The sequence below is a fragment of the Chaetura pelagica genome, unplaced genomic scaffold (genome assembly GCF_000747805.2).
Source record: "Chaetura pelagica isolate M959 unplaced genomic scaffold, ChaPel_1.0 scaffold198, whole genome shotgun sequence".
Lineage (NCBI taxonomy): Eukaryota > Metazoa > Chordata > Aves > Apodiformes > Apodidae > Chaetura > Chaetura pelagica.
This window is the reverse complement of record NW_009954317.1, coordinates 722,439-737,964: the sequence shown is the minus strand read 5'-3', so window position 1 is coordinate 737,964 and position 15,526 is coordinate 722,439. Positions and strand designations below refer to the sequence as shown.

General features: G+C 43.3%; 1 protein-coding gene across 4 annotated transcripts in view; it reads left to right on the top strand.

Moving 5' to 3' along the window:
* PPFIBP1 (PTPRF interacting protein, binding protein 1 (liprin beta 1)) overlaps positions 1 to 15,526 on the top strand; it is a 54,916-nt gene that overhangs the window by 32,507 nt on the left and 6,883 nt on the right. For 2 of the 4 annotated variants that reach the window (XM_010004134.1, XM_010004132.1), the window contains 11 exons: positions 387 to 544; positions 1,477 to 1,595; positions 3,134 to 3,187; positions 4,163 to 4,223; positions 5,278 to 5,307; positions 6,492 to 6,663; positions 10,428 to 10,569; positions 10,821 to 10,949; positions 11,576 to 11,726; positions 12,906 to 13,017; positions 13,155 to 13,243. In XM_010004134.1, coding sequence (XP_010002436.1) covers positions 387 to 544; positions 1,477 to 1,595; positions 3,134 to 3,187; positions 4,163 to 4,223; positions 5,278 to 5,307; positions 6,492 to 6,663; positions 10,428 to 10,569; positions 10,821 to 10,949; positions 11,576 to 11,726; positions 12,906 to 13,017; positions 13,155 to 13,243 — 1,217 coding nt within the window. Of the gene's footprint in view, positions 1 to 386; positions 545 to 1,464; positions 1,596 to 3,133; positions 3,188 to 4,162; positions 4,224 to 5,277; positions 5,308 to 6,491; positions 6,664 to 8,117; positions 8,151 to 10,427; positions 10,570 to 10,820; positions 10,950 to 11,575; positions 11,727 to 12,905; positions 13,018 to 13,154; positions 13,244 to 15,526 lie in introns of all 4 variants that reach the window. The other 2 variants (XM_010004133.1, XM_010004135.1) reach the window with 2 other exon arrangements.

The following is a 15,526-nucleotide window of genomic DNA, read 5'->3' as shown; positions in this document are numbered from 1 at the left end:
CTGGTCTTTCCCTAGTAAATAAGGGAAAAGAAGTATTTAGTATGAAATTCCAGAACACAGTACAGGAAGTAACTACTCCAGTTTATTCAGCTGGTTGAAACTGATCCCACTAAATGACCTGAGGGCATTTTTCTGGGTTTTTTGCTGTCAGATGTATGTCCTCTGTTTGCTCCAGCCATACTATGTTGTGGTGGTTGGATTGGAAAGGGACATTTGACAATGTCTCCCTTTCTTCAATTTTAGTCTGCCTTAAAAAAAAAATCAAAATCATAGCTGCTTCCCTTTTTGGCCCATTAATGAGCACTCTGGCTGTGCCTTGTGTGTGAGTGGGGGTCATGATGTATCCAGAAGTGCAGCCAACAGGTGTCCATCTTCTCTCCCTTCAGGCAAGGAAAGTGACAGTGAAGACTTCTTGAATTCAGGGTCTGTTTCCACAGTTTTATTGGACACACCAAGTCTGACTGACCCAGAGAAAAGTCCATCCCCAACCCCAGCCACAGCATCTCCAATTCAAGATGAGTTTAACGTGAATGTTCATGAAGAGGTATCTTTTTTTCTTACTATTTAATGCCATCAGTCCTTGAAAACATTTCTTGTGCTGGATTCATATTGCAGATGCCAAAACTCAAATTTCTGAAAAGATTATTTTTCTGGGTTGCACAGTTTTTAGTCATGTCCCTTTTTGGAGAATATGTTGGGTTTTTTTGGGAAAGCTGCTGAGGAGTTTCAACTGAGTTCAGTTAATTTTATTTTTCTTAATGATCAGATGGGATCAGGAGACAGCAAATAGTTGTATTTGTTATGAGAATGGGTCTAAGCTGCTTTTTCTGTCAAAAATAGAAATTACTTTTCATATCAAACCTAAGTGTGCTAGGAGCAGCATTTAATTTGTCAGCAACATGAAGTAAACATGTTGGAATTTAATATATCCTATCATATTTAAGGAGATAAAATCATCATTGCATCCATTCACTTAAACAATAAGTAGTTTGTGGTGCAATCTCTAATTTTTACAATCACATTTTCTGGTAGTAAAACTGTAGATCTCTTGCCTTAAAGCTCTGAGTTAGAGCAGGGTCTTGACTTAACTAAGCAGCATGGACACACCACAAAGAAAAATGAAATGTTTAGCAGATTTTTAGTATTCTCTGAGTGGGGAAGGACAGGAGCAAACACGAAAAGTGAACTACCCTTCATGTGGTCTGTGGCAGAGAGAGATTGAGCAGGCAGCTCTGGGAGACTTGTGAGATTTTTGTCTGTCCTCTCGTTTATCTGTGTAGTGATTCATGTTTTTTCTTCAGTGCCATCTTTCAAGCAGTAAATAATTGTATTACAACAGAAAGAAAAAAACACTTAAAAATAACACTTCAGACCTTTCTTTTCATAGCTCATCTGTTCCTCTTTTTTCATTATGACTGCTAAATTTCAGCTCAAAACAGTGTAACATGTATTCGTTCTTTGTAGAATTCCTTACAGATCCACACCAGTATTTTACAAATTTCAATTCCTTCTTTTTCATCAACATCCAAGAGCTCAGAAACTGTTGCAGAGAAACTGAAAACACAGCCCAGGCCAGACCCTGCAAGCGAAATGAGGTATTATTGTTTCCATGTATTATTCAGCTGTAAATCCGAAATTCTGTCAGATTTAATGATAGTAATAGTCTATCAATTATTATATTGTCTAATCGTTAAGTCAGTTAAACAAGACTAGCATTTACTTGACTAGCTATAGCAAACTGATCTTATGTTCTTAAAGTGCAGAGATTAAATCTTTTTCAGTAAGCAAGCACTAATTTGATTGTGGTTGCTTCTAGAAGCACTCACGCTCTATACCAGCTGCTTTGCAATAAATGAACAGAAGGAGAGAAAAACTGATCTAATGTAATGAAGGACACGGAATCATTATTTTTATCTAGCTTTACATCATTTAGGTCTGGCTGAGATAGTGTCAGCAATGCATTCCTAATGATCTACATTCAGACATTTTTGACAGTTGGTAAAGATTGATGTAAGGTACCACCAAAACTGCAACAAAAGGACTGTCCAGCTCTAGCCTTGAGCTGTTAATGGAGCCCTACAGGCAATCCCAAGCAGCATTTCAAAAGATGAGAGACAGAAATATCCTTGTTGCCATCCTTTGGCATGAAGAAATGCAAAGGTGTTTCTTCACTTGCTCTTTTGAGAGCCCTGCCTGAGATTTTGAAATCCTGGCAAAATGTCTATGCACAGCGTTTCAGAGAGGTGGAGGTGGGGATGTGTGGCTGCACCCCAGGGCTGTGGCACCCATTGGGCATCCAGGCTTCAACCCAGTGATAGCCTCCTGGGTGAGAAGTTTCCATCAGCTTCCTCCAGTGTTTCTAAGCCTGCACCCTCCTTGCCCAGGTGAGGAAACTTGGCCCCTGCAGATCTGGACTGGCACTGCAGGGGGTTCTGAAAAGCACACTGGACTTGCAGCTAGACAAAGCCTATGCTAGGGGGTTTTCTTCTGGGTCCAAATCCCTTTATCCAAGTTACTGTAAAATACTAAGAATCCAGAGGCAAGGAAAGATTGGCTTAAAACAGCCATCCATCTCAATGTGAAAAATCAGTGCAAGCACAAGATGTGTGATTTTTCCAGCTCCAGTCAAGGAAAGAATTCTATCCAGAATACCAGCTTTACTGGTTTCTGCTGTGCTGTGCCTCACGCAACTCTAGCCATCACCAGCAGGGATTTCATCTGTGTCCCATTTTGGAAAAAAAAGAGAAACAAAGCACTAACCTGCAGCAAAATGTGTGGCACTGTAGGTGACTCACAGGCAGCCAGTGACCTCGACTTCTTGGTGCTGCTGCAGACTTTGCACAGGCTGTAACCTCTGCATTTATTTAAGCTGAATAGTACAGTATTGTCATCAGCTTACAGTGCAAGTCATCTTTCCTGGAGCTCTTAAGCTCACCTTTGTCCTTTATCTTTTACAAGACTTGCCACCACAGAGGGGAAAAAATTGCCATGTGTTAGTATCCTAACAGCTGAAGTGAAGTGAAAGCAGGACTGAAGCAGGCTGAGATGATAGGGTGTCTGTATCAGCAGGGTATTTGGATGGCATCCCTAAATGCCTTTATTTATTTATTTATTTACTTACTTATTTTTACAGTGAAGGAAGATCAACAGGTTCCTCCCCAGAGACTCAGCTGTGTGATAGTCCAGCGTAAGTATCATCATAAAAATTGTTTAGGAAACATATTTGTATGTGACTTGAACACTCCCCCAGCACACCCCACATATTTTGCATACACATGTCAACTAATTCTACCCAAGATGATATTTAGGGGTGGTAGTTTTTCTGCTCATGTCCTATGTTTTTGTGATCATTATTTTCCAATGCTTAATCTGTGCACATGTGCAGTTAATTTCTTTAACATCGTGAAGCATCTCTAATTGGGCTGTAGACAGTCAATATATTTGAAATTTACAAGTTTCTGTAGTACATGTGCACGTGGTTTGCTTTTTTCTTGTGATAGTGGGGGAAATATGATCAACTGATCATGATGAGAGAATAATTTTAACTTCTGCCACATAGATGTAATTCCCTAGGGAAATCAGTGGGGCTATTTATGAGCTTGAAGTTGAGTCAAAGCAGTTTGTTAGTAAGGAGCCTAAGTCAACAGAGCTTGTCTGATACACAGTGTGAGGCTCAGCAGCTGATTTAATTTTGAATGATTTAGTCAGTACCACAAGAATATTCCTGAAGCCAAATTCTACTCCCCTTACATTTGTATAAAGATAGGTAACTTTGTAAAATTCAGGACTAAATTAGTCAGAAGCCCGTTGCTAAAAATACTGGTTTTCATAGCTTTTGTTTGTATCACTTCCTTTGCCTGTGTAACTTTTGCTGGTGCTTCTGAAAATACAACATTAAATAAGAAGCCAAAAATATCCAAAGGTAGGTATGATGTCTCTGAAGGATTAGCAGCAGTAATTACGATGTGGAAGTACTTACAGTACCTTGTCAGATTGTGTGGGCTCTGATTAGTGCATTGATTGCATTAATTCAAAATGTATTTGGTTTTAGTATATCTCATCATGTGTCGTAAAGCTTTCTTGAAAGCTGATTCCTGAGAGCATGTTTGTCTTGGCAGATTTCATTCGAGTAACTTGGCTTGGTTTTATGTTGTTGTTTCAGAACTTCTTCACTGCAGAAGTCCAGCAGTCTGAGCAGTTTGAGAAAAGAGACATCTGAAGTGGTTGGTTTGGTCTCTCTCTTCCTCCCATCCCCTTAGAAATAGGGGTGATGTGTTTTGGCAGTGACCCTGTTGTTGGTGCTCTGTTGCCTTCTGAGAAATTCTGAGTCAGAGTAGGTCTTCTCAAATTATGTGTTAGCAATGGTCACATACATGTGACATCTTCCAGATTTCATTAAAACAGAAAATCTGTCCTGGAAAACAGACCTTTTTTTAAAAAAAAAAAACACCTTTTTTTTAATGAGACATTTAGACATTTATCTGAGGGTCTTCATGAGGTATTTTGGGTTTTTTTTAGTTCATACACTTTTCTGGCTTAAGACAAGAAGAAAATAAGTCCCACTACCACTTCCTACCTGAGCTTAAGGCTAAGAATTTTGGAAGGCCCTGTAATTACTGAATTATAAAATACAATCTGGATGACTTTGTTTTAGATGGTTGGGAACAAAATACTGAGCTTTTGTATGTCTGGTGATAGCTTTAGTTTAGGTCACTTTAGACATAACCAAAAGCAGCTCCCCTCTAATAATGTCATCAAATCAAGGTAATTGCTTTTTTTTCACAGCCTAAACTGCTAAAAGCTCCAGAGTTCTCTGATACCCAGGCTGCTGAGCTGTGCCTTACAGCTAATAAGAAGGGGCTGAAAATGTTACTGAAGTTCATGAGTTCATGGGTTAGGGTTCATTTGGGCAGCCAAGGAGTGAAGGCTGTGGATGTTTTTATCTACTTGGCTTCTACCCTGTCTGATTCCTGCTCTGGTCAGCTGTGCCCATTAGTGTCTTAACTGACTGCATGTGGCTAATTCTGTACACGGCTAATCCTTTACAAAGTAAACTGAAGCAACTATGTTTTCGTGTCAGCTCACTGACCTCAAAGAAAGCAAGAATTAATCTGTGTGAAACACAGCTCTGAAGAGGCTTATGGGGCTTTTTTGGGAAAAAAAAAATAAAATCCAGGGAAGGATATTTCAGTCAGAATTCAGTTCAGCATAACCATCATGAATTGAATACTGGCTCCAAACAATGAGTTTTTAAATGTCTTAATCATTCCCAAACAGGACAGAGACCCTGCACAGAAGCCAGCAGAGGTAACGTGTGTGCGTGCACCCATGCGTGTACATGGACACAGACAGTGAGCGGGTGCTGGAAGGCTCAGTTGTGTGAAATTACAGCTTGCAGCTCCAGAGGGGGAATAGCAGACCTGCAGACAAGATAGCGAGGAGTATATGATGGTTGTCACCATCACTTCAGTGTCAGGCTTGAAGTGTCTTGCACGTTCCTGTCTGCTCACACACGGATTATCTTTCAGTCTGGTTGAGCATAAGGTTGCCATCTAAGCTAATGTTTCCCCACATGTTCTACCACTAATTAGCAAAGCTAGCTATTAAGTACTTTACTGACTCTGTAATTAACTTTGATTAGTGGCTCTATAAAAACCTTTGGCTTTCTACATGGCTTTCTTTGAGTAGTAACTGTGTTCCTAAAGAGACTATCATTGCAGAACAGTTGCCCTGCAGTACTGTATGTCAATAGTTGGCATGCAACCATTATTCCCTATGGGAAAACCTAAGCAGAGATGACATACCTCAGATACCACTTGTAGGCCGAATGCTGCATTGATTCTGCAAGAGCTGAAGGATAATATTTGTGTATGGATTTGCATCCTTCTTTTAAAGAGAGAGTGAAACAACCAGCAACATTAAAACTACCTCTTTAAATTTGTTAACTGCTGTGTCTGATGTCTGTCCTGGTATTCACACTCACTGCTTGATATTTAATTTCCACAGCTTTGGCAGTGGACGTAGTCAATTAATCCATTAATTCTGAAATTGCAGAGCAGTGTTAGACAAAAAAAGCTGTCTGAAACTTGGCAGAGAACTGCTATACTGTGGGGGTCTCTCACTTTGCTTCCCACTGCCCCTACAGCCACCAGTGGGGCAGACAGAAATCCTAGAAAGTTGGAAAGGTTCAAAGCCTTGCAGGACTGTGTTTTTACCTTTTCTATACCTGTAAGCCAGCCTTGCAGAACCCCAGAAACAGCATAAAGAAGACATGTTACTCTTAGAAGGCAGGGAGAGTGAACCTGAGTCCTGAACATAATCAAATGAAAATCTAATTTATGTTTTCCTTTGTGGCTTTTTCATTCTTTTTTCTTGTAGTAACAAATGAGAGGGACTCTCCAGGGAATCTGTCAGCATTCACCTGGCAGTCTCTCTCAAGGGGCCTCTTGCAGTTCCCTGGTACTGAATCTTTATTTCCCTAACTTGAGCAGGTTAAACCTCCCATGGAAGGTAACAATTTTGCAACGCTCCCACCCAAGTCTCCTTCTCATGGTGGCACAGGGGACGAGGACAGTTTTGGTACCCGGAAAGCCAGATCTTCCTTTGGACGAGGCTTTTTCAAGATAAAAAATAACAAGAGAACTGCAAGTGCCCCCAATCTAGGTAAGTATCGTGCACCTACGTGCAGATTTTGTGTATTTTGAAGAGTGTTAAACAGCAGCGGGAAGTCCTAAGAAGCAGGAAGGCCAGTCTTAGTCTCACTGTGGCTTGGTGGCACTTTTCTCAATAGAATGTTTGAAAAATACCAAACAGCAACAAAAAAACCTGGGAAAAATCTTCACTGATTCACAGCCTCTGCTGTGATGTCTCCCCTTGGACCTTGTAGTGGATTGCTGCTGTTTTGAAATGTTAGCTGTCTGGCAGTAGTTCATACATGGGATTTGTGGGTTTTTTTTTTCCCTGGCTTCATCCTCAGTTTGTCCTTTATAAGATTTTCAGGTGTACAGATACGAGGCAGCAACACTCAGTCTTCCTCTTTATTTTCTGTGTATTTAAGCAGTCTTGCAAAAGTGATGATGGCAGCAGGAACAGGATTGACAAGTTGTTCAAGCTCATGTTGATTTTTGGACATGGAGGGGGGATGTGTTTTTGTATTGTCATTTGATGACATTTGCACATGGCAAAGAAGTAAACAATGTGTTCTGCTTAATGCAGAAGTCACCGTTGGCACCAACTGAAACCCTCCTTGCGTTCACTGCTCTGCTGTAGTGGTGTTTCCATTGTTCCAGCTGAAGCATCAAATGAGTCTGTGCATCAGAACTGCTGCTAAAGTTTTTGGCTTTCTCTTGCTTGAGATTTAGGAATTTAGCAATGCTTTCAGAAGCCTGAAGGGAGATAGCTTCTGCTTTGCTGAGCAGAAGAGTCTCCTGTTCTTCCTTACTCAAAGACAACTTTAGACTTTTGTTCAAAAGAGGTAACACACCTACACATTTATTAGACATTGCCCGTATTTGCCTTTGACATGCAGCATGGGAACTTGCTAGTTTACTTGGAATAGATGTACAGTCTATTCTGAAGGTTAGACTCTTTGCTTTGGTTTATTTCATGTGTGCTTTTGTCTAATCACTTGTTTAATCCTGAAATTACTTCGTCTAACAAAGTGAAGGACATGGCGCTGTCATAAAGGATTGGAAGATGGGCCATCTAGGTTAGGGTTCTGTGAATTTGTGTCAGTGATTTATGTTGTCCAGATTTCAGTGCTTCCACCTGTAAAGCTGGTGTCCAGATATTTGTCACCTCACAGGAGCATGTGAGTCACCTGCCCGATGTGTCATGGAGCAAGTGACCTCCCTGCACCGAAGTGACCGCGGTGCTGTTTTACCCTCTCCACCACAGAGCTCTACAGTGTTTCTGTTTTGTGAAGGGGGGATTAACAATGAGTTGGTAATCCTAATCTCCGTGTGAACTCCGTGTCGCGCATGTGTCTCATGTACCCTCCCTCCTCTTGTCTTGTATTTTGCTGACGTGAGTTTTGAACTGTGTTTCACCTTGTCCCTCTGCGTGTTCTCTCCCGTTGCGCTGCGTGTGGTTAATGTGCCTTGTTTGGATATCTGAAGATCGCAGTCGAAGTGCAAGTGCACCTACCCTAGGTACAGTAATCCTGCATGTCTGCCTGTGCCAGCGCTGTCTCGTGACTGCTGCTAACAGCTGGCTGTGGCCACACACTTCTAAAACAAGAGCTAGGCACCAGAGCTCTGCATCCAAAATCTTGCCCGTCGCTGAAAGGAGTTTCCATGTAACGCCTGCCCTCTGCTGAAAGTCAGCTGTGCCATGTGTCAGAAACTGCTACTAATGAGAGAGATTGCGGGTTAATTTGCAGAGACTTTTGCTGTAACTTTGAGCACAAAGTCACCCACAGACAGAGGCAGCAGGTGAGAATCGGTGGTGTCTAAATACCAGAGGCACCTTTGTCCTGTCGTCTGTCCTGGAGTCCCTGGAACAGCTTAGAGGGTGGCAAAGCAGGGAATGAGGTCCATTTCCCAAGCATTCCCTTCAGGGAGTTCTGGAGAGAAGGAGACATCATTCCTCTTCTAGGAAGTGGTTATATTTATTATAAAATAAACGAATGAGAAATCATTGCAGCAGATGAGGACGGAGCCGATCACATAGTGAAAACCACTCTCTTGATGTGAGCCTGCCCTGGGGGGTTCTGGCAAGGGCAGGTAAGACCTGCAGGGTCCTGCCTTAGCCAGCAGAGCTGTGTCAGTCAGGGTGGTTGTACAGCCACCCCCTGTGCCCCTGGCTGATGAAGACACCAAGTGCTTTGGGCCTTCTCTGTTTCCCACGCGTCCCCTTAGATGTCAGGGTTGTGTCAGTGCATGAAGGGGAGCAAGGCGCAAGAAGCAAGTGTTGCAATACCCGCAAATCTCTGCTACTAATGCACCCAACCTTGTCCTGGTGTTCTCGCTCTACAATGCTGTCTAAAAGTTACTTTTCTAAGCTAGCACTTTTTCTTACACAAGAAAAGCAGAAGACACAAATGCAAAAGCCTGGTTCGACATCAGTGCTGTCTCTCGCCGGCAGGATCCTCCTTTTCTTTCTGGGCAAAGTGCCCAGAAATCATCTTTTATGTTACCTTTTTCTTCACTGAAAGGTTTGACACCTAAAGCATTGGTGGAGAATGGACATGTTCAAACGTATTATGGCTGGATCATCTGAACTTTGCCCAGCAGAAAGATACCCTGGCAAAGTCTGCAGTTTGTTGCTGTTCGTGGCACTTGTGGCTGCCTCAGCGTTAACTCTGTGGCTTGAGGCCAAATGTCCCAGCAATATATGCTCTACCTTGACTTATATAGCTTGTTTGGTTTTCTCCTGGCAATCTGAGAGTCCGTTTCAAAAACAAATGATGTTCATCGATTTACACAGCCATGTTAAAAGACAGTAGAAGTGGTTATAGGCCTGACTGTCAGCCTGCTGCAGGCTGCCTTGCACAGCTGCTTCATCTGAACAGGCTCATGCTGTCACTGTTCCTCAGCAAGTAGGTGGCATAAATTCCACATGGTAGTTTTACCCAGCTATCTGGCACTTGCTGGCACATCTCTGCTTATGTAGCCTGGTAGATCTTGCAATTCTTCCTGTTTTCTTTTTAAATTATCTTAAAATATTTTTCTTCTTTGTTAGTTTAGCTTTTGGGACAACTTCCCTTTTGGGGACAGGAGCCCTCATTTGTTGTCGTAGAAAACAACAGCTGCAGGTCAAAGATTTAATGCTTTTAGAGTGGGTGGTAATCTGCAAAGTCACTAATCAGAGATGTTTAGTGCATCACTCAGAAAATCTCGTTCAGACAGAGCCCAAAGTCCATGGCATTTCTCTGCAGGGCAACAATGTATTCCACGATTTGTAGAAGTGAGGGGAAGAGGGCACTCCTGCTCCTGGGACAGGAGTTGTTAGTTGCTGGAATTTCCTGAATGGGAAACTTATGGAATAATGCAGGTTCTTAGGAAAGAAGATGCCTGCAGAGGAGTTACTTGTTTTTCTGAGCTCTGGGGACTCCTGGTTTGGTCCCCTTCCACAGCACTGAATTATTTCCAGGCACCCACGTGCCTCAGGTCTGTCTGTGAAAGGATTGTAGGAGCACTCCCTGAGGAGGAGTAAACTTGGAATTTAATTCACTGATTGATGCACAAAGTGTTTCCCCCTTCCCCTTGGATGCAAGGCACTTTAATGGTGCGGAGCATTGCCTCGGGGTGTTCCCAGTCAGACCCATGAAAGAGGAACGTGTCTCCCAGATTTTCCCATCCCTGTTTGCTCCATTTTCTTAACATGGCAGCTCTCAATAGTTTTAGCAAGAATCATTCCCAAGTTCAGGAGTGTGTCTCTACAGTCGTGTGCCAGTTGGTCTTGATGGGGCTTGTGTTTCTTGATAGCTGAAACGGAGAAGGGATCTGCAGATCACTTGGATCTGGCTGGCTTGCCCCCTCGCTCGAAAGAAACGGATGGTCTACAGATGATGCCACCTTCTCCAGATTCCAAGAAAAAGGCCAGGGGGATCAAGAGGCTATTTGGAAGGTAAGTAAAAGATGAGAAATGACTACTCTCCAGAACTGAGGCTTGCATCGAGCTTTGCTGGGAGCACATCTTTCTCTTTTCTCCCCTCTGTGGTTTACTGTCTCAAAAGCAGGAGCTCCAGTGGCCTTTGGAAATGCTGATAGTAGGTGGCAGGTAGAAGAGCTATAGCTAGGAGATCTTGCCTATATTGGTTGCAGTAGCAGCAGCATGCCTTTCCCTAAATGTGACTATGCTTTCTTCCTTTCAACTAGGCTTAAAAGAAGCCAGTCCACCACCTTCAACCCAGATGACATGTCCGAGACGGAGTTCAGAAGAGGAGGGACAAGAGCAACAGCGGGGCCGCGGCTGGGCTGGTCTCGAGACCTGGGGCAGTCTCACAAGTAAGGAGCCCTGTGCTCAGGTTCCTGGCAGCTTCAGTCGAGCCTGGGGCCCCAAGGAGAAGCAAAATGCCAAAAGGAAATGCCCGCTCTCCTGGCGAATTGGATCCAGGCCATTTCTTCCTTGGAGAGGTGGCCTTTGCAGGGCTCAAGTAGGTTGGGTGGGGAGGTCCTGCTGCCGAGCAGAGCCTTCCTGACTCGTGGCTTCTCAGGAGGGCAGTTGTGGGGCCGTGCAAAGCAGGGGGTGAGCATGCACGTGGTGAGGACACTCTGCTGTGTTTCCTGCTGCACTTCCGGGAGTTAAAGGCTAAAGAAAAACAGGATGGTCTTCCTTCACAGTTTTAGCCAGCCTAGCAGCAGGGGTGGTTATTTCAGTGGTATTAATGGACCCTGTTAATTGTGACAGTGGCAGGAGGTCGGGAGCGATCAGTGATTTGTGGTGCCGACAGTTCAGAAGCAGAGACCACCTCTTCCTCACAAGGCTCACCTAACAGCTGAGCGTGGTGCATTGTTGTCCCAGCTCCCACAAAAATGCTCATGAGTTAGGCTTAGGTTTTATCATTGTGTATGAGAATAGGAGATTTGAGGCACAGGGTTTATCAGTCTGTTTTTGGTAACATCTTCTGCAGTGAGCTGGACATGCCGTTTGCAAAGTGGACGAAGGAGCAGGTTTGCAACTGGCTCCAGGACCAAGGGCTGGGCTCTTACATTAATAATGGCAAACACTGGATACTGTCTGGGCAAACGCTTCTGCAGGCTTCTCAGCAGGATCTGGAAAAGGTGAGAAATACTGGAAACACTGCTTTCAATTAAACGTACCAAAAATGGCTATTTCTCTGCATGTAAATCATGTCCGTAAGGTGCATCCAGTATAAAAAAAACCTTAAAAGATTAATTTTAAAATGTCATCTGCAGCAATGCCAGTCTGTTTCTTTTTAGTTGAAGTTTCATAGAAATGCAGTGCTCTGTAATGAAACTAGTAATTACAAATGTGTGCTTTAACTTCATTAAGCATGGCCATATCTATCAGCTATGCCACTTAAAAAATATGCACACAGGACTGCTTCATTATCACACAGGTTTGTAGATTCATTAGCACTTGTGTATGGTACAGTTATTTTATGCCTGTGTGAGAAAGGTGTAAAAAGCTGCCTTTTTGGTCTGATTATATTTTCTGCATATTTTACACAGAGAAATGAGGATTTGTTACACACAAAGGTGATCAGTTTCTTAGTCTTGAATCATTATAGAATTGTTATGTTTCGTTTTCTAAAACTACAAACATTTAAAAATTTGATTCAATAAATACTCTGAATCCACAGTGTTTGCTAACATTTGAATTTTCAGCTTTTAAAAGTCACTATCTTCACCAAATAATAACCCTGTTTTCTTAATGAGGGAGTGTTACGAGCTGGGCTAATGCAAAGTTGTAGTTACACAGAACAGGTAAAGCATGAAATGGACATAGTGTTATCAGAGATAGCATTAATTAGCAAGCACTAGTGATAGTGTATATGGGACTGAAGAGACCCTGGAATGGCTGCACTTGCAACTAAACTGGAGAAGCTGTTACAGGCTTTTGAAGTATTAATCAATTTCAGTAATTCCTGGCACCTTCATGTGCTCTTAATTAAATAATTCTTTTAACCTTACTTGCTAAACGGAATGGAAGGAACTAATCCCATTAAGTATTTTTCTAAATGCTAACATGTTTTATGCTTGGGGTTTTTTTAACATGCTGTGAGAGTATTGTGGCCAACATTTTGGAATCCACCACGTTTTGAAATTAATCCACCACAATGAGTGGGCCTGATATTCAGCAATAATAGAAAATATTCCTGCCAAGCCACCAGCAAGTGCTTTGCACCGTGTGACTCTCTAAAGCCATTTGTAATTCAGCAGAGGGAGAAATAAAATACAGCATTGTCTCTAGGTTTGGTGCTTTCCTTCCTTTCACAGGAGCTTGGGATAAAACACCCATTGCATCGGAAGAAGCTTCAGCTTGCTCTGCAGGCACTTGGTTCTGAAGAGGAAAACAATCATGGAAAACTGGATTACCACTGGGTTACCAGTAAGATTTTATTACATGCTGAGGCAGCAACTTCAAGTAGGGGTTTTTAATCGTGGCTAATTTGGGGCCCAGAGAGTGAGAAGAACTGGTGCTAACTGGGCTGTCACGCTCACATGAGTGTCTTGTTTCTGCCTTAGGGTGGCTGGATGACATTGGCCTGCCCCAGTATAAGACCCAGTTTGATGAAGGGAAGGTGGATGGCCGAATGCTCCATTACATGAGCGTGGTGAGTAAATGGCTTTTCTTTTCTCAGCATGTTTTTCATGTTCTTAGTTTCTCCCCGCTTCAATGCACACTGGTGTACACTGAGTTGGCTCACTAATAGAAGGACTTGTTTTCACTCTGCCAATTCCTGCAACTGCGTAGATACCAATTTTATATAACACCCTCCAACCTCTTCATCCCAGCTTCCATGTTCTTCTTGCTCCCTTTGGGTCGACTCCACGACCTTTTTTGCACCCTGCAGCACTAGAAGCTGTGCCCTGCCGTGCAGCTCTATGAACAGCTTTTTCCCCTTCCCACGTTCACCTCCTCTCAACTGCCCCTGAGCCTTTCCTGGCAGCAGCCTTGGCCCCAGATGCACTCCCTGCCCCTGCTATATATAGGAGAGGAGGGACCCGGGCTGCAACTGGCTGGGGCTGTGTAGGAGGCACCACCATTTCCAACTCCCTTCTCCTCAGCCCTCCTTTGAGAGTGGCTTCTGGCCAAATCCTGGCTGGCCATGAGTGGGGTGCCTGAGGGGCTCTGTGGCAGCTTGGGCAGCTCTCACATCACAGCCATTCTCATGTCAGTCCAGGGAGAGCAGGACTAGACAGGCATTTTAGGGAGTCCAGTGTCCATAGGGAGGCATGGAACTGGATCATGGCAGTCTGGCTTGTAGCTTTCTAAAACAGAAAGTTTGCACCAGGAGACCATCTGTACATTGCTCTGGGCCTGTGTTAAAAGTTTTAGAGGAACACAAAAGTGCCACGTGGTCACCATCCCTGTATGTGAGTTTTGCCCCAGATGACTGGATCTACTGAAGGGAAGCTAAAGCTGGAGTTTACTCTTCCTTGCTATTGCAGCATCACAGAGGCTACACCTACATACACGTAGTGTGCCAAAAGTGCAGGCTTCTCCCCAACAGCTCAACATCTCATGTGTCTCATGGGACTTTCTGACAATAATTTCAAAACTGTTTAATGGCTCATAAATTGGGTCTTCCAATTTTCTGGATGTTTCTAGGGAAAAGCTTGAGGGAGATCAGAGTGTCAGAGGCATTGCTGCTGCTACAAGGATATGCCAGGATGCTGCATTTGTCTGTTTGCTTCATTGCAGTTTTAGGCCCCTTTGAAACTCTAGTAGATGTCCTGTGTTAGGTTAATGTAATAGCTGTAACCTAAAGAAAACAGGAGGCCTGATGCTACTACTTACCTGCAAGTATTTCCTCTATTCTTTCTGGCTTTAAAGATATTATCTTAAGGTGGAAGAGCACAGTAAGTGAGGGCCCAGACTCATGCATGAGAAATGGGCAATCTTGTGCTTAACAGTTGTGCATGACACTGATGTGCTCAGGCAACACTTGTAAGTACATAAAACTGTGCAAAGTCTGTGGCTGCAATCCATGCAGCTGGGCCTTTGCTGTTCAGGTTGTTATTAATTGACTGAAGTAGGTGGAATTTTGTTCTTCATAGAGCAATCTTTCAGTCTTCTTGCCTATTCATGTGGATGCTTGGGCGGAGAAAACCCAAGCAGTTTCCTTTGAAGAAAATAGCAGGTTTAAGAGCCAGCTTGTTTGAGAACAGGCTACATTTAATACCTTTTGCATAATGCATTTCAAAATGCTTATCACCATCAAAATGCTTACCACAGCATCAGCTCCCTAGTTTGCTGCCAGTCAGGTGAAGCCAACCCAGCATCTTTCCTTTGTTTCAGGCAAGACCTTTGTTCTCTGGAGACACAAATGCAAACTGAGCATCACTAATATTAATTCATTCTGTATAACAAGAGAAGAAATCAATCACATTCCTCATCTCTGATGAGCCATGCCATGGACAGAGTACAAATTATATGCCACATTTGGATCTGTTTTGTATAGGCTTTACAATAGCACCAGGAGGAAGCATAGAGTGGATCCATCTAAGGCTCCTGTAAGACAAGCACAGTGCTGCTCAGGACTGACCTGCCTCAGCTGCCTGGCATCACTTTGCTGTTGAGTCCATTTTCCTCAAATGTTAAATACTGCTTATGTTGTGGGGCTTGGTTTTTGTAAATTTGGACATCAATATAGAAGTAGGAGGCAGTTTCTGCTTCTTAAGTCTTGGAGATCTGATGCCAGAAGGCTCCATTGAGCTTGATCTTGTTTTGGGAGACTTTGCTACAAGTTTATTATCTGGATAAGGGTTGAATGTGGATAAGCTGCAGCAGATTGTTCTAAGGCCAATTGCATGAGTTTCAACGAGGCCAAATGTTGGGTCCTGCACTTGGGCCACCACAACCCCCAGCAGCACCACAGGCTTGGGGAGGAGTG